At 56.4% G+C, this 23,859-nt stretch overlaps 2 protein-coding genes across 5 annotated transcripts in view; both read right to left on the bottom strand.

Moving 5' to 3' along the window:
• LMX1A (LIM homeobox transcription factor 1 alpha) overlaps positions 1-20,728 on the bottom strand; it is a 46,480-nt gene extending 25,752 nt beyond the window's left edge. Inside the window, exons 1-3 of one of the 2 annotated variants that reach the window (XM_063344188.1) lie at positions 20,563-20,728; positions 20,149-20,267; positions 19,364-19,550 (exon numbers count right to left, since the gene is read on the bottom strand). In XM_063344188.1, the coding sequence (XP_063200258.1) occupies positions 19,364-19,550; positions 20,149-20,224 (263 nt within the window). In that variant the 5' untranslated portion in view covers positions 20,225-20,267; positions 20,563-20,728. The remainder of the gene's footprint in view (positions 1-19,363; positions 19,551-20,148; positions 20,268-20,562) is intronic. The other variant, XM_063344187.1, reaches the window with a different exon arrangement.
• A 1,232-nt stretch (positions 20,729-21,960) lies between these two features.
• The window catches only part of RXRG (retinoid X receptor gamma), a 46,114-nt gene continuing 44,215 nt past the window's right edge, over positions 21,961-23,859 (bottom strand). For all 3 annotated transcript variants that reach the window (XM_063343863.1, XM_063343866.1, XM_063343864.1), the window contains one exon: positions 21,961-22,002. The gene's annotated coding sequence lies outside the window, so the exon portion shown is untranslated. The remainder of the gene's footprint in view (positions 22,003-23,859) is intronic.

Genomic DNA, 23,859 nt, shown 5'->3' with positions numbered 1-23,859 from the left:
ATAAGATCCCCCCTCAGTCATCTTTTTTCCAGACTGAAGAGACCCAAATCCCTCAGCCTTTCTTCATGAGAGAGGTGTTCCGGTCCCCTAATCATCTTGGTAGCCCTTTGCTGTCCCCTCTCCAGCAGTTCCCTGTCCCTCTTGAACCGGGGAGCCCAGAACTGGACACACTACTCCAGATGCAGCCTCACCAGGGCAGAGCAGAGGGGGAGGATGACCTCCCTTGACCTGCTGGCCACACTCTTCTTGATGCCCCCCAGGATGCCCTTGGCCTTCTTGGCCACAAGGGCACATTGCTGGCTCATGGTCATCCTGTTGTCCACCAGGACTCCCAGGTCTCTTTCCACAGAGCTGCAACACGCTAATCCGGATTTACACTTTCCCCGGTGTCAAGCATGGCCATCCTGAAAACATCACCGACCCATGCATGTACCAGGTGGTTCCACGACAGACGGACAAGCTGGGAGTGACGTGCTACGCCGACACCAACGGGCAGCTGAATATCAGCCACCAGATTTCATCTTTTAAGCACCAGCGCCTTGCCCCAGGCAGCCAGTGAGACTATTATTAGGGGTGGAGGCAGCCTGGCCGCTGACTGCTTTCCCTGCAAGCGCCGCCCCATGAAAGGATACGCAACTCCCACCGCGGTACCCCTCATTGCATAGATATTGGATTTGGGAAATACTTTTCCACCGCAGGCAAAACACTTTTCCCCCCCCCCCCCCACCATGCCTGCCCTTTCAAACGAGAGTGGTTTAACACTGTTTGCCGAGCTGTTCCCCGGCTTTTTGTGGCAGGCACCGTCTCCAAACCTCTGGGGAAAAACCCAACACGTACCCCAGATAGTAAAAAGCAGATCTGTCACCCTACAGCTCGCCCAACCCCATGCCTCCAGCACAGGGGGAGCACGAGGAAGAGCAAACCAGCGGAGGTAGCAAGCAAATGAAAGGCACTGCTGGAGTGGGGAGGCAGCAAACAGCCCCACGCGCCAGCATCTCCCTGTGAAATAGCTCAGCAGCCCCATCCATGGGCTGAGGAATCGTCGAGGAGGGGCTGGGGCCCCCGAGAAACCTGCCAACAGCTTTAGGACAGCCCATGGCAGGAGCGGGGAGTGGGATATATACATCGGGGCAGATTGTGAAAGCATGACAGGACACCAACTCCCCTGCTATCGCGGCTAAAAGTCCTCCTGAATCATAGAATCACAGAATGGTTTGGGTTGGAAGGGACCTTAAAGATCACCCAGTTCCAACTCCCTGCCCTGGGCAGGGACACCTCCCACCAGACCAGGCTGCTCAAAGCCCCATCCAGCCTGGCCTTGAACACCTCCAGGGATGGGGCAGCCACAGCTTCTCTGGGCAACCTGTTCCAGTGTCTCACCACCCTCACAGGAAAGAATTTCTTCCTAATATCTAATCTAAATCTCCCCTCCTTCAGTTTGAACTAGTACCCCTTGTCCATCGCTCCACTCCCTGATCAAGAGTCTCTCCCCATCCTTTCTGTAGCACCCTTCAGGTTCTCTCAGCCTGTCGTCACAGCAGAGGGGCTCCAGCCCTCGGATCATCTTCATGGCCTCCTCTGGACCCACTCCAACAGGTCCATGTCCTTCTTGTGCTGAGGGCTCCAGAGCTGGACGCAGTACTCCAGGTGGGGTCTCACCAGAGCAGAGCAGAGGGGCAGAATCACCTCCCTTGACCTGCTGGCCACACTTCTTTTGATGCAGCCCGGGATGCGATTGGCTTTCTGGGCTGCAAGCGCACACTGACGGCTCATGTTGAGGTTCTCGTCCACCAGCACCCCCAAGTCCTTCTCCTCAGGGCTCCTCTCAAGCTGTTCTCTGCCCAACCTGTATTTGTGAAGCATCCCCCTGAGCTGGGGTGAGCTCAGCGGAGGCACAGGACTGCCCAGGACACCCACGCCAAAACTGCAAAGTGCCCAGGAGCTACTGCAACAGGTGCTGGATGCAACGGGCACCTTCCACCCAGCGCCAACAGCCCCATCCTGGGCTGCTCCTCCAGGAACTGCTGCGGCTTTACAACGCACCTTTGGATGTAACAGGACTCTGTTTTGCTCCCTAATATCGCTCGTTATTGCAGCGTGTAAAACAAACCCTTCGATAATCTCGTTTTCCAGGTTGTAAACTCCCCCGTCGGTCACTGGGATAAGGACGCACAGGGGCCTCGCCTCACCACGCTATGTTTCTAATGATCTCAAGATCCTCAATGGGGAATCGTGCCCAGTTTCTGCAAACTATTATCTAATCTAATTCCCTCCATCCCATTACTTAAGGATTTACAACACACAACCTTCCCTGAAATGGTTTCTGGTAAATTCTTTGAAAGCTCTTCTGGTCCTCACATCATCGTCAGGGTCAGCCACGCATTAATGGCAAAGCATTTATGCGCTGGGTAACTCGTTCCCTGGCAAGCGAGTTTGTTTATGCCTTTTAAATTCAGGAAGCAATTAATAGTTGCCACAAAAGCAACGTGCTTCTCTTGGGCAAGGGCCATAAAGACCCGACTCGCCTTAGGGAATTCGGATGCCTCCGTCTCAGTAGATACCTTCCATGAGCATGGTGGTCGCAAAGTAAATGCTAATGCTGGATAACTGATGCGAGGAGATCTTCACACACTTGCTAAGCTGGAGAGCCATGACTTCCCAAGCCAGATCGAGGTGACCATTTCAGGAAACAGCACTGCCAACATCAAGAAGTCAAACAAACACAAGACCTGAGCATCTTCCAGCTTTCCCTATAGCTAGAAAGCTGGAAGTGCTCCCTACTTCACAGAATCCTCTGACTCTGGGACCTCCAGCTTTAAAAACCAAAAAGTCACAGATAATGCTGTGGATAAAGCCAGACTCCCAGCAGAATCTGGAGATCTGATGGGGCATCCTGTAGAAAGTTGGAAAACCCCAGTCCCTGGAGCTCAGCATCCTCTGCTCACACCAGAAACTCCAGTCCCCAGCGCCAGCATCCTCTGCTCACGCTGAAAACCCGGTCCCCAGAGCCCAACATCCTCCATTCACGCCAAAAAAAACAGTCCCTAGAGCCCAACATCCTCCATTCATGCCAAAAAAACCAGTCCCTAGAGCCCAGCAACCTCTGCTCGCACTGAAAACCCGGTCCCCAGAGCCCAGCATCCTCCATTCATGCCAAAAAACCCAGTCCCTAGAGCCCAGCAACCTCCGCTCGTGCTGAACAACTGCAACACCTGGAAAGCAGAGGCAGAAGCATCCACCCCATGGTGCTTCCTCCTTCCCAACCGGCACAGGCACCTCTCAGGGAGAGAGGATCCACTCACTGCCTCCCACTAAAAACATCAGCTGGCTGCGGGGCTTCCCGGCTTTTAGGAGACCAGTTCCCTTTCCACACTGGCCCCCTCGCAGCCATGAGAAAGCAATGATTTCCAGGCATACCCCTCTGCGCTAGACTTCAACCAGCTGCAGACAGGCCCGTGCATATCCTCTTCCTAATCCTTCATGCGCGATCCCTAGACAGTCCCTGGCTTTTATTATTTTCTGGCAGAAGAGAGCGCTGCGTTAACCCCCCTGCGCGGGCTGCAGCCCGAGCATCTCTCAGCACATCCCAGCCTGGGACCAAATCACAAACGAAACATTTGGAGAACTGGCGAGGGCCGATTGCCTATTAATATTTTAAACCTCCGCTAATTCTTATTTAATGACCTGTCCGAAAAGTCCCTTCTAATTGCTTGATACAGTGACAGGCCTAAAACATTTATTTATTGATAAATAAAGACCACGGGAGGCTCTTCCCATGGGGATGGCCGTGCTTTCCTGTGAGGAAGGCAAGGGCAAGCGGCAGCATCGCTGTGATGGTTGTCCATCGAGACAAGAACGCTGAGCTCCTCATCTCTGCCAGCAAACCCATCCCTGCACAGCAGTTCTCCTCAGGGATACAAGATGAAGTCCTTACTGGGAGATATTTTAAGGCACGGAGAGCAAGGGAATATTGTCTATGTGCATGCTGGAAGCTCCTGTCCTTAGCATGATGCTGTAAAACTCACAGGGGATGGAGCCACACCTGATGCACAGGCTCCGGAGAAGGAATGGCAGTTTCCAGAGGTGGAGACAGCACGTGAGAAACCCTCTCGGGGTTGCAGGACAGATGCAGGGAGGGTTTGTGTCCCAGAGCCATGCCGAGCACAGGAGCACACCCTGCAAGGGGAGATCCCAAGGTGCGGGCTGCAGCCTCACCGTCTGGGAGCAAAATGGCCTCCATCTCCAAGCCAGAGCTCCCGTGGAGGCTCCCAGGAGGGAGCAGAGCCCCGCGAGATGGTTCAGTGGCCAGGCGAGGCTGCAGCCAGGAGCTGCCCCTCTGTCCCCGAGCTCCGCGTTGACCTTGAAACGCAGGGCGGGCGGCTGCCATCACCGGCATCATATGATCCGTTACAAAACACGGCGGGCTCTACTTAGAGGTTACACGCCACAGGACAAATTTAACACCCGAGAGCGTTCCCGATCCCACTGGAAGAATTCCTGGCAGGGGCTCAGTAATCGCCCACTACTGTAAGTGGCCAAGTGCCATCGCATCGGTTCGGCTCCAGACACACGAGGACTTCATTCCTTATTTCTGACGGGAGAGATGCTTCGGCCGATGGATGACACCATGCAAGATGATGAATCCCCCAGCAGCAGGCGTGCCTTGAAGCAGAGTGTAAAGGCAATCTGGGAAAGATGCTGTTCCCAAAAGCCTTCACTTGTTTGAGAAAGGTATTCAAGGGCTGCAATTAAGAAGTTGCATTGAAGGTAGCCTGACCGTGCCGGTAGGAGGTTCATGAAGAGATCCTTGGGGAGAATGATGCTCTGGTGGACATCATAAGAACAAGCAGATGGAACGGAGGCATCCGCAAAGGATGCCCAGTCCACAGAGGCCAATGTCTGGGGACTTCCCAGCCCAGCCATGAGAAAGAAAGACTCAAAGCCAGGAGAAATTTTCCCTGCTGCCATCAAAATGCCTTTACACAAGCTCTTCCAGAGCCACGCTGGCTATTTTCAGAGGTGGAGCGGGCAGATGCTGCTCTGAAGCAGAGCCCGGGAAAGGCACAGGGCCTCTCCCAGCAGCGGATCTGGTCCCAGCTCAGCAGCGAGCCAGACCCTGCCGCTCCCTCCTCCTCTCCTTCCCTTTCCTCTCGACTGGCCCCAGCCCCGCGTTTCTGGAGCGGCAAGAGTCAGCTCTGCCGATGCTGCTGAGGGGCCCTGAGCCAGCTCTGGCTATAACCTCGGGATGAAAACATCAGCTCTGAAACACAGCAACGGGAAAAACAGACAGGCGGACACGTGTGCACGCATGAGGACTCCCGTAATCGGGAGAGCTCCCATGTTAGCAGCGAGCTTTGTGGTAACGGGCGATTTGGGGTACCTGCTTTGATCCCCAGGCTCTGATTGCAGGGAAGGGGGGATGCTGTGCTTGGTTAGGGTGGGCTCACGGCGAGCAGGATGGACAGCATTTCCTTACAGCCCCTGTGAAGACAAACCCAGGACCCGCTCCTCCCAATCCGGTTTGCCCTCCAGTCCACACCGAGAGCCCGGCACTGTCCCAGACAGGATGCTTACGGGAGAAGAGGAACATCGCAGGTGGGGATGCTCAGAGGGGACCGCGCTGGGTCGGGCTGGGGGTGCCCCCAGCACCTGACGCAAAGAAAAGACCACGTGGTGAGCGCCAGCGTGGAGGTGATGGAGCCGGGTCAGAGCAGCAACAAGACGACAGAAAACATCGTCGGGCCAGCAGCTATTTTTATCGGCAAGGACCAACACTTAATACTCTCCTATCTCCCACAAAATGTCACTTGAGCTCCGGCAGAAAGTTTACACCGCTCGCAGACAAGGGCTGAAACCTGAGCACGTAATCCCTGCTCCAGTCAAAAGTTTTAGTGGGATTCGCAGCGTCTGGACAGGGGAAGATGAGAAAAAAAACGCTTTCCCCTGAGAAATGATGACGGGACAGGCAGGTCCTCTCCTGGCACCGCGTCCCTCTGCAGGGTCACCCTCCACATCTGCAGGACACAAGGGACCTTGCAGGCTTTGGGACTATGGTGTGGTCTCCCCGCAAGCAAAACTGGACTTCAGCTAACCTAAAGGGGTCTTCAAAAGAGGGGGGAATGGGGGAAGCGAGGCTCTCACCACCCTCCTCGCTAATCACCATAGCCCCCGGGCAGATGAAGGGCCGAGGCGCGGGGTGGGTTGGGCAGAGCCTGCAGGAGGGCTCTGCAGCACGTCAGGGCAGGGTACCCCATCCAGACGCCACTGCCACCCCTCTTGGCAATTCCCCCCTCGCCACTGAGCAGCTCTAATTACTTCAAACACCATCTCCCCGCCACCCCCCATCCCCTCCCACCCCCTTCCCTCTCCTTCCGAAGCCTGGACCCAGACACGCCTGGGGCACCAGGAGCAGAGGCTTCCCTCACTTAATAAAGGCAAAGTAGAGCAATGCCGTTATTAACAGCGGCCTGCCCACCGCCCCCCCCGCCCCCATCCCATCCTTGCCAACAGCGGGAATATTGCACCGGTAATCCCGGGGGAGCACCCTGGCGCTGCCCCGACAGTGGATGCAATAAAGTGGCCCCTCCAGGCCCCAGCGCTGCCCTTTTATATTGCAGTGAATGTAAATGCCAGCAGGACCCTCCCCCAGCCCCCCACCGCCCTCACCTAGCAAGCAGCATTTAGTATCCAGGATGGATGGGTGGGTGGATGGATGGATGGATGGAGACCCCCTTCCCCAGACAAGCACGGGATAGCTGGGCTTTAGGACAGCATCCTCCAGAGGGCTCTTCCCAGGGAGGGGGTGATGGCGGGGGCAAAAAAAAAGTAGGGACCAAAAAGCTCCAGGCTGGGACTGAGCCACGGTAAAACACGCTGCGACATGATGGGAGATGTCAGGTGCGCTCAGAAAATTAGGGTACCGCGTTAAGGGCTTACACAGAAACTTGTAGGGGGTGCATTTTTGCTGGGGATGAAAGGCACCTTGGAGCCGCCCCCCAACCACCCCCAGGCGGCTTTTTTTAATTTTTTTTTTTTCCTCCACGTCACGCTGCCTTTTTTAAAATTAAAATGTCTGGCCAAAGCTGTTGGGACGGAGGCGCAGGCGAGGAAAGGACCCAGCGGAGGACGGAGCTGGGCGAGCCCCGCTGGGATCCGCAGCCCCCGGGAACGGCAGCGGGATGCTGAGGAAAGGGGCAGGGTTTCCCAGCAGGATGCACAGCAACCCAGCGCAAGCAAATAATGGATATTGACGGGGAAAACCAGCTCCACTAGCCCCAGAAATCTTCTCTTACAGCAAGGAGCGGGGTAAAACCCCTGGGGAATATACTGTAGAGGCAAAACCCACATTCTTGAGATGGCTGGGAAGTGATCGCATCTATCTCCCCTCCATCTCCCCTTTCTAAGATCCATTTCTGAAGCATCACCGGCCAAGAAACTTCGGTTGATTGGACGTGATTAAAGCAAAACAAACACACATGCAAAAAAATAAAAAAATAAAAAATAAATCTCATAGCTGAAACTTGAATGGTGTCCACAAACATCTTGCATGTTTTCAAGGACACGGAGAAAATACACATTATTTTTTTTTCCTCCCCTTTTTGTGGCCTTTAAAAAAAAAACGAAATAAAACCCCCCCAAAAAACACCCCAAGGGAAAAAGTCATTTAGAACTACTTAGGAAACACAAAGCATAAAAAAGCCTATAATTATTTCTCTGCCAAGGGCTTGTCAGTTTGAAAATCCCTGCTCTTGAACCACTAATCCGTATGGAAAAAAAAAAAAAAAAAAAAAAGTACAGCTTCGGCAGGATGCACTGCCGGTTGACTTTTGCTGCACTTTTCCAGCACGAAGGCACTAAAGGGGAGGAAGCGGAAGATGTAGATTTGGGGTTTGTTTCATTAGCGCCTTTCACCCACTATGTGCCCAAATGAGCTTCCCTGGACAACCACGGAGACCTGCAAAGCATCGCCCTGAGGTGAGGCCAGTGGCCACTCTGCGTGAGAACAGTGCTCCGGGGAGGGAAGGACCAAGGCTGATGTTTGGAGGCAGAAGTGCCTGAAACAGGAGAAATAAATCAGTTTGAGGTGGGGGTATACGTACTTTTAAAAGCCAAGGATTCAGAGAGTTCCTGGGATTTTTGTTATGCAGTTGGAAATAGCATAAAGACATTATTGGCAGGGAAATCGCACTTTTTTTTTTTTCCCCTGGAGGACGGAGATGGGCCATCCCAGCAGAGCAGAGCGGATTTGGGTGCTCTGGTTTAGCAGCCAGATTCATCACTTCGTGTCACCCTGCCTGGATAAGGATGGGCGGCATCAGTGCCTCTGAACTGGGTTGGCCACGAAGAAATGGTCCCACAAACCCAGCTGTGTCCCCACATGTACCCCAGCACCAAAGCACTGACCGCGTTTCTTCCATCGTCACTCCAGCCATAAAGAGCTGCAGTTTCACCACGAGATAAGAGGAGAAAGATGAAGCGCTGGGAGCGGGCAGGAGCCCAGCGCGCTCGGCCAGAGGTAGTTCCCACTGCAAACCCTCGCCATGAAACTAAAAATGGGATCTTGTGGAGATTCACAACGCAGCACATCTGGGGAGAGAGCACTTCTCCCCCAGCCCAACACTGTCGAACTGCTCAGGGTCTCGGCTCCATGTCTCATCCCGCCAAAAAAAGGTGCGAAGGTGAGTTTGGTGCTGCGGAGGAAACTCAGGAAAGACCTCACCAAGGGCACAGACACTTTGGCTCTCGCTAGGACCCATTCAAAGGCTGCCAGTGTGGGCAGGCCACCACCCCTCCCCAGCCTGGAGCATCTCCGGTGGGTGCTGCGAGAAGCGTGTGACACCAGACGGAGCAGGTGAGCCACCTGGATCCCACTGCTCCCTGGCACCCATCCATCAGCGCTGCCCGGGTTCGGAGCTGCAGAGCAGAGGGCGTCCGTCACACACACACATCTCACACAGTGGGAGCCAGAAAACTCTTGTCCCCGCCATGGGCAGCTTTCCCCCCGCCAAGGATACACACCTCTTTTCAACCTGCTTTCCCCACGCAGGGCCCTTCATCCATCTCGGATGTCCTCTCCCATTACTTTCTCCTAATCCATCTCCATAACACAACCTTCCATCAACGTGAGTTTTAATGTCCTCGAGGTAATGCATGCAGGAAGCCTCTCCTCCTTTCTGGTTAACCCTCCTTCCTAGGGCCAGAGCTGAAACAAGCTCAGACTCAAGAGCTCAACCTATAACACTTTAAGCTTCATTAAACTTTTAAGCTGGTCTGTTGAGGTTGCTCTTTCAGCCTTTCATAATTACGGATGCAGAAGGAAGGAGCAACAGTCACCTGAGCAGGCATCAAGAAGATTCAAACACTTAATGGCTTTCCTAACCAAGCTCCCACGTCCTCATCGCTGTTTAAAAGGATCTGCTCAATACCACTGCAGCGCTCTGCCTGGCAGTGGAGATGCTGAGATATACATAATTCATATTTTGTTCTCCATCACCAACCCAGCTGGCCACCCATTTGGCACGAGCGAGGGTCAAGACACATGAGCCTGAGCCATCCCACCACACTGGAGACCGCAGATGCCCAAGTCAAGAGGATGGTTGAGTTCACGGACTCGGTTCGGGTGAGCAAAGGGCTCTCAGGTCTCCCTCCAGCCAAGAACCTGGAGTTCAGCTTCTCCATCGCACAGTTCAGACCTTGAGTTGGCTGAACCGTGTGCCCCAGAGGAGTCTCCCCACTTCAACCCTTGCAGGAGCCTACAGAAAGTGGTCTGCAACCAGGGAGGAGACTGCTGCCCTGTCCTCAACACCCAGCACAGGGCTGGGGTCCTGCGTACCCGACGCGCAAGCAGCACTGCTGACATTCTCTCCTCTCCTGCTGCCTGGAGGGTCCCCTCTAAGATCAGTGATGGGAAAGATGCCCCAGAAGTGTGTTGTAGGGCAGTCCCACACAGAAGTTGTTGGGCAAGAGTTTTAGGGTTGTGCAAATATCCATCTCCACTATCAGCACCCGTGAATTTGGGTCACTAGCCTGGAGAAGAGAAGGCTCCAGGGAGAACTTAGAGCCCCTTCCAGTACCTAAAGGGGGCTACAGGAAGGATGGGGAGGGACTCTTGATCAGGGAGTGGAGTGATAGGATAAGGGGTAACAGTTTCAAACTGAAAGAGGGGAGATTTAGATTAGATATTAGGAAGAAATTCTTTCCTGTGAGGGTGGTGAGGCACTGGAACAGGTTGCCCAGAGAAGCTGTGGCTGCCCCATCCCTGGAGGTGTTCAAGGCCAGGCTGGATGGGGCTTTGAGCAGCCTGGTCTGGTGGGAGGTGTCCCTGTCCAGGGCAGGGAGTTGGAACTGGGTGATCTTTAATGTCCCTTCCAACCTGAACCATTCTGTGATTCTATGAATTTATTCATTCAACAGCATCAAAATCACCCCTGTGGAGGCAATTGCAAACATTTGCCATGTTGCTTTTCCCTCCTCCTGTTTAGACACATTACTGCAGAGCTTAGCAACATTTTGCATAGCTGAGATGCTGTTTTCCAGGAATAAAGACTTAACAGAGCTGGCAAATGCCAGAAATTTTGACAACCAAAGCATCCCTATGTTCTTCTGATGGCAGGGGTTGGAGGGAAGAAGTGACAATACCGACTCTTTCAAATAAAAAAATGCCGCAGCTGAGAACTGTCTTCAGGTCCCTTAACCCATTTCTCTCCCCATTCCAAATTTTTTCCTGCCAAATGCTTCCCTGAGCTTTCAATAGCAAAAATTCCCGCCTCCCTCTTCCTGTTTAGCTGCCTTGGGCGATGCTATGCAGTGAAAAATCAACTTATAATGTGTCTCCTCTGGCCCCAGGTGGGGAAGGAGCAGCCGTCGGTAGACACAGGCTCCAGGTTCATCCAAGGAGCTCTGCAGCACAGAACCAGAGGAGAGGATGCACGCCCCAAAGAGACGAAACACATCCAAATGGTCCCGAAGAAACCTTTTCTCCAGGAATCGCCCTTGCCTCTTGTTGTGCTTTTAAGATCCCACTTCGCTCCCTCGCAGGGCAGGGGACCTTGCCCGGAGGGATTTCGGGGGCTCGCTGCCCCACCGTGATGGTGGTTATCATTCCAGAGGAACAGACGTACCAGGGGGGAGATTTTGCACGGTAGCAGCAGGGGTGGAGGACAATGGGCCGACGAGTGATGGTCGCGTGAAAAGGGATTTGTTCCGCTGTCAAGGACAGAAAGCTCTCCCCAAGAGCAGCCTTAGGAAATGAAGGCTACAAGGGAAGGAGAGGGGTAGGGAGTGGCGAGAGACAATATACGGAGGATGGCGACAGGGGGACAGCTGGCAAGGATCAATGCTGAGCCCTGATGGGCTCGCAAAGCACAAGTACCAGCCAAGGGAGCCTCCTCCAGCGTGCTCTGCCCTTCGAGGCATTTGCCCCAAGGAAGAGCGGGATGCCTCGGCGCAGGGAAAACCTTTCGTCTGCGGCCACGGAGCCCCAGCGACTCCTCGGATGAGGGGAAGCGTCGCTGCGTGCTGGGATGTGCTGGGATACAGAGGAGAGCTGTTCTCCTTAAACAACGCCCGGGAGAAGCTGGTATCTCTGCAGCACAACCTCTCGGTCACCTTTGGTCAAAGGCAGCCCGAGGTGGAACACATGAAAGCAAACGTGACACAAATTAGGCAAATCTGGAGAGAGACTGACAATTCCTGCCCAGCCTTCAAACTCCCCCAGCAAGGTGCTCAAAGCACTTGCGATGATGAATGAAGCCTTTTTTAGCTATATTATAGAATCAGAGAATGGTTTGGGTTGGAAAGGACCTTAAAGATCACCTAGTTCCAACCCCCTGCCATGGGCGGGGACACCTCCCACTAGACCAGGTTTCCAGCTCCATTTCATGGGTGAAGGAGCCAAGTCTCAGCTCTTTTCCCTGCGTGCAACCTTGGACCATCCCAGTCAAACCAGCCACTGAGTGCAGACAACCTGAATCCAGCCACAGGATCGTGGAAACGCTAAGCCTCTACTGAACGCAGTGCAACATGAGCAAATAAATTGTTTGCACTGAACACAACGTGATTTCAGCCCTGCATGGAGAAACGCACACGCCACCCTCCCAAAAAATCCAACCTTTGGAGGAGAAAATGCCATTTTCAGATAGCCGGCCTACAAAACACGGAGCACCTGAAGCATCCACGATAAGCTGAAGAAATGGGTCTTTCGTTAATGAGATCCCAGCAAAACAGATAGGCAAGAAGATACAAAGCCCCCCCAGATAACCAGAGACCGGTGCCACCAGCCCGACGCTGCGCCCTTGCTGCCAGCACAGCCCTGGCACGGCACCGCTCTGCCTGCCACACGCCTTCCGCAAAAGCTTCGGGATCTGGCTGTCCGTAAATATTTGGGGTGGGGAGCCAGGGATTACAGAACTCCTCTCCTGGGCAACCAAGGTTCAATGATCTTAAAAAAAAAAAAACACAACAAAAAACAACAAAAAAACCCACAAAACAAACAAAAAAACCCCACGCACAACAAAACCCAAACCAAGCTGCAATGATGTGCCTGCGGGTTTCACAGAGACGCACGGGACAAGCCGGGCACATCCATTGCCCCCGAGGACCAACAGCACCAGTAGAAGATACGTGGGGACAATCCGGCTTCCTTCTGCCCAGGCAGGACTCCTTTCAGGTTAAAAGTACCGAGGAACAAAATACGAAGTTAGCATACCGCGGCTGTAGGCTTTCACACACGTCTGCGCAGTGTTTGCCACGTCAGGGAGCACCGTTAGTCCCGTTCCCCCCACCCCCCCCTTCTGAAATCTCTTACAAATACACAGAAATTCAAATTTCTCATGAAAACGCATTTATGGGGGAAAAAAAAAAGAAAAATATTATTTTGGGTCAACCCCAGTATTTCATCCTAATAAAATCCAACTATTTTCTCCCTGCTTTAAAGCTATTCTTTACTCCTCTTACAGAGGAGATGCTTTATTAAATCGCAAGCAGAAGCAGCGTCCTCCAGCCCAGACGCCCCGTCCCCACCCCACATGTGCAGAGGGCACGAGCCAGAGATGAAACAGAGCACAAAAGGACAAAGAGCATCTTGAAAAGAAAAATATCCGGGACGTGGGATGTATTGAGAACCCCTCCTTGGCTGCACACCCCAGGGTTCACCAGAATTGTGGAACCACGAATCCAGACCCAAACCTGATTTGAACCGTTAGGTTTTTTCCCCCCTCCTCAGCCAGAAGCAGGACTTGGACATTTGCGAGCAGAAGAGGGGACCACCCCTCACACCCCCCACCCCCAAAGTCCCTTTTCCCCCCCCTCCAAGGCAGAGGGTGCTTTGGAGTCCCCCCAGCCAGACCTTGGGGCGAGTGTGCGGGAACAGAGGCAGAAATGGCTGCGGGTTTGGGTTTGTTGGGGCCACCCCATGGCTGCCAGCGGGGATGGGGACAGCCAGCAGGGCTCAGCCTCCTGCCTGCCACGCTGCTCGGCCTTCGGCGCATCTAACACCCAAGACCACCAGCCTCTGCAAAACCGGCCGGGGATGACCACAGCACGGGGTTCAGACCCTGCCAGAAAGCTCTCCCGAGGAAGGACCGAGCAAGAAACCAAATTGCGGGCTCTCTAAAAAATCCACGGCTCGGCAAATCCCTGCCTGCGCCTGGTGGCTGCAAGCAAGTGAAGAACCGGCGAGGCGAGGGCTGGCGAGCCGGGGCAGGAGAGGACCCCAGCTGTCTCTCCAGCTGGTGGAGACAAAATTCTCCATCAAACCAAAACAAACCCCCCTTTCTTCCCCCGGACAATTTATTTTTGGCGCCTTCATTGGGATTGCAAAGATCTGAAGTGCTTCCCCCAGCTCCAAGTGCGCCGTCAGGGGCTCATCAGGGAGTACCATGCCACAGCGGGAGAAAAAGAATGAAAAGGGGGGGGTGGGGGCGGAATCATTGTAGGTCCAAAATAAGATGGCAGAAGCCATGGAGAGTCCCAAGGATGCTCAGGTACTGGCTCTGCCGGCACTGACCCACAGCCTCCAGGGTCCCACCACCAATGAGCAGGAGAAAGGGTGACCCCAAAGCCACCCCCATCCCCACCACAGAGGGACAGATGACGAGTATGTTCGGCTGCCTCGCTCCCAAGCTGCCAAACGTCGCTTCCTTCCAGGCCTTTCTACGAAACGTCAATTGTAAGACACAAATCTAATTAAGGGCAGAGAGAAGGGGGGCAAGACGCCAAATCTCGTCTCCGCTCCCTTTGGAAAGGGGCAGCCCCACGAGCGGGAGGACAGGGGGTGGCGGAGACGGGAGCAAGGCATATTTTGCTGGCCTGGCGTTTCCAGCGCGGATCCCGTGACAGCCTCCGTAACACCCCTCTCATTGCTGCATCCCGCTGCTTCCCCCCTTTCCCCCCACCGCTGGCGCAACTTAATAACAAAAAGCAAAGGGCCAGCATCTGGTGCCAGCCCGGCGGTACCCACCATCCCCATCCCTGGTGGGGATGAGACCAGATCCAGCTGCCCCAGAGCCGCACTCATCCCAGCCCGCAAAGTGTTGGCATGTTTCTTCCAGGAGCTGTGGGCAAGGGGGTGAAGTCAGAGAGGGGTTTGCTACAGGGGATGAGGTGCTGGGTGGGGACAGAGAGGAGGCAGGAAGGATGAGAAGTGCGAGAAGAAGAGGTTGAGGGATGGGGAAAAGAGAGACCAGGAAGAGGGACCAGCTGCCGCGTGCTCTGCTACCCCATCCCGGCCAGCCTGACTGTCCCCAAGTCCCTGGCCAGTTGGAGAAACCCAAGTTAGCACCATCATCTCCATAGGATTCCCTACAAGAAGGGAAAAGGACCTCCAGAGGACATGTTGCACCGTAGCTAGGCTGACCCATGGCTCTCTGGAGGGACCATTCTCTCCTATCAGCCACAAGAGGAGCAAAAAGTCCCATTTCTCCAGGCAAGAGAAGGCAAAGGATTGTGTATCGCCAGCAAAAAACTCCCCAGACCATAGGAAGTCTCGGGCTGGTGCAATCAGGCTGCCCTAAAGCGTCCGGCATCAGCATCACCTTATTCATTCAATCCGTTTGGGATTATCCCCCTCGCAACCCTTCCACAGGCTGGGGAAGCAGTGCCGCGGTTCGCAGCTAATTGCACAATTACATTCATTACCCACGTTAAGCAAGATAAACAGCCACCACGCTTCAAACCTCTGCCCGTCTCTCCTCTACGGCGACGGCAGCTGCCAGAGGAGCCTCCAGCAGGCGAGAGGAGGCCACGCTGCTCCAAGCCAGGCAGACCCCACCTTCCCCTTGGGCAGAGCCAGCCACGGTCCGCTGGGACCACGCTGCTGGGGATCCAGCCTCATCCCTCACACAAAGATGCTGAGTGTGATTTTAAAACCCAACACCGATGGGTTTCTACACGCGCGCTTTCTTCTGTGCGCGCTCAGAGCTTGGAAGGATTTTTATTAGTTTTTTTCCCTTCGCAGCTGGACGAGTCTCCTCCATTTAATTCACGGAGGAGGTGGCGGAAGAGGCACCCGCGCAACCCCACAAACTCTGGGAGCAGAGGAGCTTTGCAACAACAGCGCAGAAGCTGGCAACGGCACAGAGCCGTCAAGCCGTGCGAAGACAGGGCGAGCATCACACAACTGCCTCCCTCGGCCGGGGAGCCCGGCACGCCGGCGGTGGCTGGGGGGCCGCGGCCGCCCCTCCACTGCCGGCGCCCCCCACATGCCAGACCTGCTCCGAGATGTGCTGGCCATCTGCTCCTGCCAGCCGGGGCTGGGGCCGGGGCTCTGCGCCGTGGCTGGGGACGTGCCAAGCCGTCCCGCCGTCGCCACGCTCCCCAGCTGCGCCCCCCCGTCACGACCGCACCGCTGACACCGCTCTCGGCCCCCGGAACCGGCCGGCAGGGTTCCCACACGCCCACGGCATCGCCCATGGCATCGCCCGCCACGGGGCTTTGGGATGGGGATGTCCCCGCGGTAGGGCTTTGGGGTGGGGATGTCCCCGCAGCTCCAGGTCCTCCCTACAACTTGCCCCACTGCAAAACGCCTCTGGGCAAGTGGGGCTCAGCCATCCCCATCCTCGTGTGGATTTTGAACCCACGGGGCAGCCCCCTTGGTAAGCCCCGCTCTTCCCATCGCTCCCACCACCCCTCCCCATTTACGGCCAGGTTTGGCATCGCTCCCCCCACACACACCTTCCGCCAAACCTGCCACCACAAAAGCCCTTCCCCCTGGTCATCAACCGTGGGGGCCCCACAGCCGGGGTGCGTCCCGTCAGTCAGGGAGCCGGCCAGGGCGAAGCCTGAACCTTGTCATAGTTGAGACTTATCAGGTTTGGACAAGCGCCGGGGGCTGCCGCGAGATTCAGGATGTTCTGTAACGAACGTCCTCTGCCCCAAATAGACGCCGTCCCAGGGGCACGAGCTCGAGCGGTCCCTCCCCAGGAGCCCTCCCCACCAGCATGGGGGAAACCGGCCCAAGAGTGACCCCCAGCCGGCATCGTCGTCCGGACCATCCACAGGTCCTGAGCCGCAGCCCAAGGGGATGCCGCGACCCAGCCCGACGTCCCCGGTCTTTAATCCGTCCCTCTCCAGGTCCTCTCCCAAGGTCTTCCTCTTTATGAATGACAAAAGAAATGTAAAACATCTGTTTTAATAAATGATTCCTCAATTTCTAGAGGCCGGCGAAGTCAGATGCTCCCTTAAAAGTGTACGTAACACTTTCCACGGGTGTATTTATAACTAAAGGCACAACTCTGCCATCTCACGCTCTGTCATTAACCCTCTGCAGCCTTGTTATAAACGCAGCTCAGAGTGCAAAGACACGCGTCCGAAAATACCGCACCTACTCATCTCTGGTAAAACATCCCAACAGACACCATCTGGAAGAGAAATCCCTTCTTTCCATTAAAAAAAAAAAAAAAAAAAAAAAAAAAAAAAAAAAAGAGATAAGAACAACCAAAACCACCAACACCACAACTGGCAGGTAGGATCCCCACCACTTCCCCAACACCCCCAGCAGCAGCGTTTTGGACACAGACCCCCCCATCCCTCCCACCCGGCCAGCACCGCCGTGCCGACGGAGAGGCCTCCGGAGCCCGGCTCCATTGGCGGGACCCCCGGTGCTGCGGGGAGGATCAGCTGCTTCACACCATCGTGCTGCGCAAAGGAGGGTCAGTTGCCCGCGATAATTAACCAGCTCTCGGCTCGAAATAATTAGCTCAGTACAAGAGCAGTGTGTTTCACGCTGAAAGCCCCGGCATCGACACCGTGGCGGAGGCGGGCACAGAGCTCCTGCGCCCGGGGAAAGAGTTCAGCCCAAAGACAAGACGGATAGTTTGGGCAAAAAAAGAGGGTTTTCTGTTAAAAACAGTGTCATACATAAAGCTCTGCGGAGCCAAAGGAAACAGCTCTTTGGGACTCTGCCTTGCGTCCCTGCTGTCCCCAGGTAAGGAGTCACGCTGCCGGCACGGCAGAGAGCCCCGCCGGGGACAGGGAGGGAGCGGGGACATGGACCTGCAGCTCTGTACCAATAAAATAAAATAAAATAAAATTCAAGGGGGCAACAACGCGAGAGCAAGGGGCAGAGGGGTGCAGGAGGGGAAGAGGCCGGCAGCAGTTCAGGGCTAAAACCATCCCAGCTCCGGGAAACCGCCCGCCGCAGAGCCCGCTCCCCAGCTCGGGCAGAAGTCACCAACCCAAACGCAGCCAGGAAATAACCAGGATAAACGCTGCCACTGCCAGAGCGTAGGAAATATTTGTGGAATAAACTCATTAATTTTTTTTCCCCCCTCACAATCATCCTGGTCCATCCCGACAGCGAGATGGGCACAGCAAGAAGCCAACTGCGGCACTGATTTCTTTCACGGCCAAGAGACAGAGGAGGAGGGTTTGGGGTTGGAGCCGGCTTCCAGCACTCCGGAGCCGCAGTCGAACACACAGAAGGTAAAACCCACGCATGCTGCAAGCTGGAAAGGCATTTCCGCAGCAATAATCACCCCAGTTTCCCCTTAATGCTCCAAACGAAGGCGCCGATAAAGCAGAAAATGCCAATTAAATTGTGTTGGAAGCATACAGGAACCAGTAGTGAAATTTCTATGGACAAACAAGCAGCGCGCCCAATCTCGACAAATTTTCACCTAAAAAAAAAAAAATAGCCCATAACGCAGCTCTCTTCCCTTCCACTCTCGCAGCAGCTAATTCTTCCGCTCTTTCGTAAACATTTGAAAACAAGGTCACGCGCACAAATTCTGCTTTCAATTTGCCTTGTATCCATAGTGATTAAACTCAGACCCACAATACGGGACTTAAAGGAAAAAAAAAAAAAAAACAACCAACTTTAAAAAGGCCCGGAGCAGGGCTAGCCCCCGGCATGCTCGCCGAGCCGCCGAAGGCCAGGGACGAGAGCATCGCCGACAACAGTTTTCTCATAAAAACACCGACCTGGGAATTAAATCACAGGGGTCCAGCATCGATGCTATCGCCATAGTGAGGAATCCAGCCCCCCATCTACACCCTCCCTCAAGAAACAACCAGCCCGGAGGCAACACAAATTTAACGGCTCCGAAACACCGGCCAGGGAACGGGGTCGGGCAGTGACGGCAAGAGCGGGATGAACAGGAGAAAATGAAAGCAGCTGCAGGAGATGAGAAGCTCAACAGCCTTCTCCCCGTTCCCAATGGAAAGGTTTTTCTCTTAAAAAAAAAAAAAAAAAGGAAAAGAAAAAAAGAAAAATAATTTTCTCATCATCTTTTCTTCCCCAGCCAAAGGGGAAGTTTTGGGGCTGGAAGCTTTAACCACCTACATCCAATTTCCTGCTCCATCACAGCCCCAGACGTGGGCAAAGCCTCCAGCCTGTGACAGCAAACACTCTGAATTCAGCGGGGCCTTCCCTGGTCCCTTCCGAGCGCCTCAGTTTCCCCACCTGACCAGAGGGAGCAATAGCATTGCCTTGCCTGCGGGGATATTAGGAAAATATCCCCATCCAGGACCGGGTCAGGGAGGATGTAACATTCTTCCTGCAGACGCCCAGTAGGAAAATAAAGCCAGAGGAGACGGGAAAATGCTTTGCCCCGTCCCTCCGCAGCCCCAGGTTTACGGGCTGTCTCACAGGCTCCCGACAAAAGGCTCCTAAATTCCCACGGCACAAAGCGAACGCAACGAAACGCCTTGAAAAAAGGAGAAAACCAGGGGTGCGAGGAGGCTGCGGGGGGAGAAGCACAACTCACCACCCAGCACCCTCAGGGTGATGCCTTTCGGGACACACAGGGCAGGGAAAGAGGGGATCTACAGGGGGGACACCGAGCCCTCCGGCCCCCCGCGCTTTCGGCAGGGCGCTGGGGTTTTGCGGGCCATGGGAGCAGAGTGGGGCGAAGCGGGGGGCACTTACTTCTCGTAGTCCAGTTTGCAGTAGAGCTTCTTGTCGCGGTAGAAGCAGGTGGTCTGCAGGGGCTCCTTGCAGGACGCGCACTGGACGCACTGCTCATGCCACAGGCTGTCGTTCAGGCGCAGCAGGAACCGGTCCGAAATGACCCGCTGGCACCCTTCGCACACCGACTTGGGGGTCGCGGCTCTGCCTGCGGGGAAGGAGCCGGGGGTGGGTGGAGGGAGAGGGGGACGGGGAGACGGACGGGGCGAGGGACGGACGGAGGATCCCGCTGCTCCGGCTGCCCCCGCGCAGGCTGGCGGGTCGGGGCCGGGGGGTGTACGGGGCGCTGCTCCGGGATCCGAGGAGAACCCGTGCCTTGGGGGAGCTCCGGGAGGGGGACGTCGCCCCCAATTTCGTTCCTCTTGGAAAGGCGGCGGCGGAGCCGCAGCTCGGAGAGCGGGCGATTGTTTGAAACCGGTATTAAAACGAAGAAAGAAAAGAAAATAAATTATTTATTGTTCGACACGAAGGAAAGGCCTTCGTTGCACCGGGGGTTGGAGGGGGGCACGCGCAATTTAATACAATCGCGGAACGAAACGGGAGCGGGGAAGGCGGGCGCCGGGGGCACCCCCCGGGCGAAGGGAGCGGCGCGGCGGCGGGCAGGGCTGCGGGCAGCAACGAGCCGGGGGGAAGCTGCCCCCGGGTCCCCCCGGCCCCCCGACCTCCCCCCTGCCCATCGCTCGGGGCCCGCCCGGCCGTGCCCACCCCCGGTCCCCGGGAGGGTCGAGCGGGGTGCCCCGACTTACCCATCAGGGAGGAGAAGGGGGCGGCGGGGTCCAGGGCGCTCTGCAAACTCTCCTCCATCTTCAGCCCGTCCAGCATGGTGGGAAACCGGGTCGGGCGAGGGGGCCGCGCCGCCCGCCTGCTAACACAGCCCGGACACGCCGTGCTCAGCCCCGGCCGCCGGCCCCAGCCGGGGCTTCCCCGCCCCGGCTGCCCGCCCGTTCCCGGGGCGCCCCCATCCCCTCCTCTCCCTCCCTCCCTCCCTCCCGCCGAGCGGGTGAACCCCCCACCCCGGGTTTCGCTGCCGCTGCCCCGGGCGGGCTCGCAGGGTCCCACCAGCCCCGCGGCCCCGACGTGGGGGGCGGCCGCCCCGAGGCCTCCCACGGCAGCGGGACGGGAGGATGCGGGGCTGCCGTCGGTGGGGCTCGACCGCTTACCTGGGGCGGCCCGGGCGGTGCCTTCCTGCGGGGAACCGGCGGGAAAGGTGTCCGAGGCCACCGCTCCGGAGAGGTCTTGCGGCGGCTCCCTCCTCCCCGGGCTGTCCTCCCCCGGGGTGGGGAACGAACCGCGGCGCCCTGGACGGCTCCGGAACGGAGCGCACCAACCTGCGGGGAAGCGCCCGTCCGACTGCTGCCAAGGCACATTTCCTGGAGCTGATACCTCCCTGCCCGACCCCCACCCCCTGCCCTCCCCTCTCCACCCCACTCGAAATAAGTTTCCTCCCCGCTCTCCTGCCTGGCTGCAGGCACCAGCCCCGCCACGCCTCGAGGGGCCGGCGGCCCTTCCCGGCTCCGGGGGGCACGGCCGGGCCACCCCGCGGGGCGCCGGGGCAGCCCCGGCTCCGCTCCGCTCCGCTCCCTGCCTTTTTTTCCTCTTTTTTTTTTTTTTTTTTTTTTTTTTTAGAAAGCAAGCCAAAAAGAAGAAAAGAAAAAAAAAAAGGTGGAGGGTGGTGCCCCACCACCGCGGTTCTCCCGGTGGTGAAACCAGCTGGAAATCAGCTCCTACTTCCAGGAGAAGCCCAGGCCGGGAGTTTTTTGGGGAAAGCCCGTCCCCGGGCCGGGGCAGGATGCGGACCCCGGCGGGGATGCGCTCCCCCGCGCCGCGCATCGCCCCGGGTGCCTGGCTCCCGCCGCTCCGGAGTATTGCAGGAAAAAAAGTGCTGGGAAGGGAGGGGGAGAAAAAAATTAAAAAGCCCGAAGCCGGAGTAGCTGCCCCGGAGGGCTCGTCGCCGGTGAGGGCTGGCGCCGAGCAGGGCCCGGTCCGCTACCGGCGCCGGTACCGCGGAGCCGCGGGCGGAGGCGGCCCCGGGGAAGCGCTGCCCCGGCTCCGCCAAACCGCATCGGTTTCGGGGAGGGGAAACCCGCGGAGGAAAGATCCCTCCCGGCCGGGAAAGCCGAAACTTGCAGCCTTCCCGCTGTACCGGCAGTTTCCCGTCCCGCCCGGCTCGGCTCTGCCCTTCCCTCTTGCCCGGAGGGGATGTTCGCTGTTTTTCGGGGATTTTCAAGGGCCCCGCAGGTCCGGAGCCGCGTACCTGCTGCAGCCAGAGCAGCCTGGGTAGCGGGGCCACGGCTTCTCCCGGCACCGAGGAGAGCCGGGTCCCCTCTCTCCAGCTGGCAGGGCAGAAACGGCTGCAGAGCTGCCAGGGACCCGCTACAGACTGGTGGAGGGTGGGAGGTTTCTTAGGGGCCTCACCTCCTGTGTTCACCGGTGACCTTGGCACTAGGGGCAGGAGCGCTCCTAGCCTCTCCGTGGGGCATCCTCGTCACCAAGTGTTCCCCACGCCCAGATGACGTGGGTGATGCAGGGACCAAGGTCATGTCCTTTGGGAGCTCATAGGAAGGAGAGAGGCCACAGGTTCGCACAAGTGGATCACCACCCTGCCAACATCCCATGGGAGAGGGAAACAGGGTCTTGAGACCGCTGTATCCCAGTATAACTACACTGGGAGCTTGGGCACAAACAGATTGGTACCATTGCACAGGTCAGCATGAAAGAGCTCTGATCCCTCACATGTAGGAAGCTGAGCTGCAGCAGGGAGGCACTGGGCTCTGATGCCTCTGTCTTTGTCTCTCCTGAAGGTCTCTGAGCAGCTCCAGCCAAGTTTCGAGGTAGCCAGACCTATCAGAGCCACATTGCCAAGACATCAGCCCGGCAAGGACTGCAGCGTGACCAGGGGCTCCAGGCACTGCCTGCTGCTCTTCCTCCCTGCGCAAACCAGCACAGCCATCCTATCCCATCCCACCCCACCCCACCTGCAGGACAGTAGATTTTTTTCCTTACACAAGCCGGGGGTCAGCCCCATGGGGTGGGGATGCCATCCTTCAGCACTGCTAAAAACCACGGCCCTGGACAAGGCACCTTGCCTATATATTCAGATTGCCCCCCCCCTCCCCCCCCCAGTTTGGTCTGATCAGAGATGCAGGAACAGCTGGGAGGGACCAATTCCCCCTAAATAATGTCACCCTGGGGTGTTCCCCCTCCTCCTCCTCTTCCTCTCCTGGCAAGGAGGGATCTGGAGACTGCCTTACCTCGCAGCTCTCGTGCAAAACTCACAGCTCAGTCTAAGAGGGATGAGGCTGGAGGGATGGGCCCAGTGCATAACACCAAGGGGTCTGCAGCAGGGTGCTGCTGCCTGTGATTTACACGCATCCGCCAGCTCACACAGAGATCAGGAGAGCACACCCGCTCTCAAGCAAAGGATGGTCACAAGGTGAACCAGTAAAACATGCAAGAAATACACTCCAAAACCCCTCACTCCCAAAGCACACCTCCACCTCCGGCAACAGCCCTACAAAAGACTGGGAGGAGTACTTCAGCCAACTCACTGCAGCCTCCGGGGGCCAGGGTTTCCATGATTAGCTCACCCAGGGCTGAATTAGATGTATCAGCAGCTGAAGAGAATTAAACAAGAGGAGAAACAGGACTGAGCTTTCTCATTCTAGCTCTAGGGTCTGCAGGCAGCTAGGTATTACAAAAACAGGGTGGCCTGGGAAAAACAGCATTAATCAGAAGTTGCCTACCAGATTAACAAGCCCACAGCATTGGAAGAGGGGCTGCGCATCTCTCACAGCCGTCTTCCCGCTGGGGTCGCCCAGTTTTCATGTTTTGTGCTGAGGAGCTCGGGTGAAGCGGCAGGTCCCTGCCATTCACTGCTGGGAGGTCAGCTCCAAGGGCGGGTGACTACAGTCGCAGCAACAGACGTGGTCTCAGACAGCAGGGTGCCACATCCCTCCTCCAACATCATCTTAACTCTGCCCAGCAAAGCGGATGCAGAACCGTGCAGGAGCAGGGAGGGCTAAACCCAGAAGCAGGCATACAGGAGGCTAAAGAAGATGATGAGTTGTGCTCCCTACGCACACTTCATCCAGCTCCCTTAGGACAGGAGGCGCCGTGATACTAGCTAACATATCAGGGTGCATTGAATGCTTGAAGCCAACTCGACCCAGAAGACAAAGCACTGCCCTCTGCTCAGAAACATCCCTCCACACCACCCTCTCCTTCCTGCCCCCCTCGCAGCTCTTTATAGGCATCAGCTGCTGCACGCCCAGCTGGGCCGGCTGGCCCTGGGTAGAGGCAAGCCAGAAATCAGCCCACAGCCACAGCACTGTCCAATATCCCTGGAATGATAAAATCCTCTCCCTTTACCACTGAAACCCTCCAAACCAAGCCTGCCTTGGGTAGAGCTAATTGCACAGAGGGCATAGGGAAGGAGATGAGAGAACCACAGGGTGGCA

The sequence above is a fragment of the Chroicocephalus ridibundus genome, chromosome 8 (assembly GCF_963924245.1).
Source record: "Chroicocephalus ridibundus chromosome 8, bChrRid1.1, whole genome shotgun sequence".
Lineage (NCBI taxonomy): Eukaryota > Metazoa > Chordata > Aves > Charadriiformes > Laridae > Chroicocephalus > Chroicocephalus ridibundus.
This window is presented reverse-complemented; position numbering and strand designations above follow the sequence as displayed.